General features: G+C 32.9%; 1 protein-coding gene across 5 annotated transcripts in view; it reads right to left on the reverse strand.

Annotated features, from left to right (window-relative positions):
• Positions 1-1,186: 1,186 nt before the first annotated feature.
• Positions 1,187-3,874, reverse strand: part of LOC108756903 (ATP-binding cassette sub-family G member 4) — a 46,001-nt gene continuing 43,313 nt past the window's right edge. For all 5 annotated transcript variants that reach the window (XM_018501068.1, XM_018501067.1, XM_018501069.1 and 2 more), the window contains 5 exons: positions 3,323-3,486; positions 2,996-3,164; positions 2,792-2,892; positions 2,359-2,700; positions 1,187-2,282 (listed from right to left, as the gene is read on the reverse strand). In XM_018501068.1, the coding sequence (XP_018356570.1) occupies positions 2,124-2,282; positions 2,359-2,700; positions 2,792-2,892; positions 2,996-3,164; positions 3,323-3,486 (935 nt within the window). In that variant the 3' untranslated portion in view covers positions 1,187-2,123. The remainder of the gene's footprint in view (positions 2,283-2,358; positions 2,701-2,791; positions 2,893-2,995; positions 3,165-3,322; positions 3,487-3,874) is intronic.

Consider the following 3,874-nt stretch of genomic DNA (forward strand, 5'->3'; position numbering starts at 1 on the left):
ATATATTAATTTACAACGGCATAGAGTCATCTTAAATTGCTCTTTTCCTTTCCCGATTTTAGAAGTTTTATTCTTTCAACCACTTAACGATTTAACACTAGAAAAATTAACTCACACTTGTAGTCTTACATTCTGTATATGAAACATAGTAATAATTCATATACACAACGACAAATTAACTTAATAATTTAATTTCCGAAATATATAAAAATCTGTTTTTTGCATCAGTTTTTGAGCACTGATACAGATACAGAGTAACGCAGAAAGAATTTATTTGCCATTATTTGTTTTAAGTTATCTAACAAATATCTTTATGTACATTTGCACGCTATTATCTTCGGCATCAAGTCGTTAAAATGATTAAAAATCAATTTTAATCACGTTTCAATCATGTATTTGATTTATTTTAACGTCATTTTGACTTGATGTTATTGTGACTTGTTGTTCTGCTTAAGAATGTGATTGCGAATATTCACAAGCTGTTAAACGAGTGCGTAAACACTCATTTTGACTGGTTTCGATAGAACCGTCTTTCTCTGGTAAAGTATCAAAAACATTTGACCTTCAATGTGTGAACTTAATCTGGCAAGATATATATATATATATTCCAGCGCTTATAAATCATTTCGGACGTTCGTCGTTTCATCCGAATTTAATTTTAAGAACACAATTATTCACGTTTGATCTTCCTTAACCCTTCCTTCTTTTTCTTTGCATTATGAAGCTCACAGCCATTGGATAAAATAGAATGGTCGTTTGTGAAACATCATTGATTAAGGCTTCGTGTTTGTTCACACAGATTAGGCACAATTGAGGGCAATTAATAAGACCCTCTTGAGGAACACGCTCGAATTGATTCTTTCGTTGTCTTTGTTTAGCCGCACAATTTAGTAATAAGTATTTGAATTCTTCTTCTTTTTTCAAATAATTAAATTATTTAAAACCATTGCTTTGAATTTCTTTAAATATTGTACGAAATTGAGAGATTTTTGAAAGCTTGAGAAGAATCTTGAAAGTTTTGAAACTTTTGAACTTCTAACAAACCTTTCATTTCAAATGTTTGAAAATCTGGATATGTTTTTTTTTTAAATAAGACTGTTTTGTCTGAAATGAGATAAAGTGTAAAAAAAAAAATCTATTCTTAAAAGATTTATATGTATAAGATTATATATTTTAAATATTATTTTGTTTCGACTGATATTCAAAACAGTTCCAGATTTTTTGAATATATTCCAAATAATTGATAATATCTTAAGTCACTGCACGATCGTGCTGATTTTTCGCTTGAACTTAATGCTTAAATTTTAGTTGACTAAATAAATTCAAGATCAATGTTTGATTGCGTTCTAACGAAAATATACATACTCTCTAAATTCTTTGGAGTGGAATCTTATTCTTGAAAAAGTCTTGAAAGAGTGATTTTCAATCTTTGAAATTGAGATTTCATTCTTCAAAGTGAGATTCATTCTAAAAGATTTAGAGAGTATTGACACAGTAAAAAAGGGAAGATATAATATATTTCGAATATACAGGATGTTCGATAAGTTTTGACAAAGCGCTTATGTAAGAACGGATTAAACTGAGTCGAAAAGTCCTCTTTTGACTGTTTAGCTCGCTATATATGAGCTTTGCGAACACCCTGTATATGTATATGTGTACATATATATAGTATAGAATAGTACCCTGGACAAATGTTGCAATCGTAACTACCAGCCATCGTCGTTATTAAATTAAGGATATAAATAAGTTATATTAGTATTGGTCCTATTATCAACTAAACTTTAGCAAACCCTAAAATATGACAAAAAGTAGATCATCTTCGTGATACTTTCGAAATGTACTAATGCCTCTTCGACAATGAATAGTTATCTTCGCGAGAGTTCTTACAGAGAAGTCGCGAGAATCCATTGTTCGCATAAAGTTCCTTATATTTTGATTGTTATTGTCGCGAGACGCCGGAACCGAGTTTTCGTATCGCTATTTTAAAATATAATTTACGAGATTACGAAAAATACGTCCGTTTTTGCCTGCGAGGTTCTACGCGATAGATGGTAACACTTGTGTTAACTATATATAATACGACTTATAACCACATCTGTTTTTACAACGTTTATACTGACGGTCTATCGGACGGTCTTAATCTTCCAACGCAGGAAGAGATACGCGGCAATTCGCAGCACGACAAAGATGAGCAGGAGAGCGAGAATATCCAAAGTAAAATCAGCGTCAAGCATGTCCAATTCCTCCAGAGTCGTCTCCGGATCCTTGAAGTGGCAATATACCTAAAATGCACAAAAAAATTCAGTAACGCCTGTTATAGTCAACAATCAACATTGCGAATGCAGCGTTTAAACCTACCTGGAAACACTTTAGTTTCTCTCGGCCGAAGCCGTAAATGGTCAAAGCAGTTCCCTCGAAACCGTATCTGATGTAACTGAGATATGTGATCCATCGTAAATAAACTGGAATCGCGTCGAAGCTGACGAAGAATCCTGAGAAGAGGAGGAAAGGCACCGACATCACCGGCGCGAGGAACACGCCGTTTTGCACGTTCATCGCTGCACCTACCATGAGACCCACTGATTGCGCAACAAAAGATATCAATAAACAAGTGACCAAGAACATGGAGAATCGCGTTGTATCCGCTGGCTGACTCGTTAGGAAGTACACGACGGTGACGTACAATATACAAAATACAGTCTGAAAAGCAAAGGATGAGAGAATAATTATTTATTCGTTTGTGCAACAATTATATGTTATTTCTTTTCTGTCATTATCCGATAAATCTTACCTGAAACGGTAGATCCGAAATAGTAATAGCCAAATAATACGACTTCAGAGAGTACCATCTGTTGAAATTTTCTTTCAAAAGTACAGGCAGTTCCAGTGGAACTACAAATAAAAAGAAAGAAATAAATAAATGATTTATAATGTATCAATGATAGTTGTTCTTCGCGGTCGCGAGGTAATATAGTGTAAATTACAAGTAACTTACAGGACAGAATTGTGATTGTCATGGAAGTATACATAAGGAACAACATGTTGAAGAACAAGAACCCCAGATTACTAAGTACTTTGGCGCCATCGTTTCCGATATCGTAATACAGTGCACTGATTAGCCCTGCTACTAGAACGTGAGCGAACAGTCGGAGATACATGAGAGTCTGCAAATATATTAGAGGAATATTAAAATTAAACAACATTTAAAAATTTGGAGATACATTGATTGGAGAGGTGATGAATATTTAATAGATTGTCGCGCAATCTTAAAACTGCGAATATCATAATTAGAAAGGTGAATAATCTTTTTTTAAACACTTACCCAATCTCTACGACTGAAAAGTAGGGCGCGCTTTAGAATGATGTAAAATTGCTTGAACTCGGACGTGGGATATCTCTCAGGTGTGACTATGATTGATTCATCGAGCAAAGCTATGTTAGCATTGTCCTTCTTATCCGAATCCATTGGTATTGCCACATCCAACGCTAAAATATCAATTTTAATATTTATATTATCTTATTGTTTGTAGCGTTTTATAGTATATTTTGCTATGATAAATTTACGAATTTGTCAATAACAGCTCTTTGTGATCATTATACAGCGTGTTTCATTTTTATTTCCTCAGGCAGGTATTTTAAAAATATAGAAGATACGGAAAAACGTTTTATATAAAAGACTTATTATTATTAAAAGACTTTTATGATTTTGAGGACGATATAACATAAGATGGTGTCATTTATTTGACCTCGGATACTGTCATCAAACTTAGATCAAGGTCGATCTTTTGGATTTTTTAAATAAAATTGCTTATTTTTTTCATATTCTTGTAGCTTACTTCGAAAGCTTTCTAAATATTATAATAAAATATTTTTT

The sequence above is a fragment of the Trachymyrmex septentrionalis genome, unplaced genomic scaffold (genome assembly GCF_001594115.1).
Source record: "Trachymyrmex septentrionalis isolate Tsep2-gDNA-1 unplaced genomic scaffold, Tsep1.0 scaffold13, whole genome shotgun sequence".
Taxonomy (NCBI): Eukaryota; Metazoa; Arthropoda; class Insecta; order Hymenoptera; family Formicidae; genus Trachymyrmex; species Trachymyrmex septentrionalis.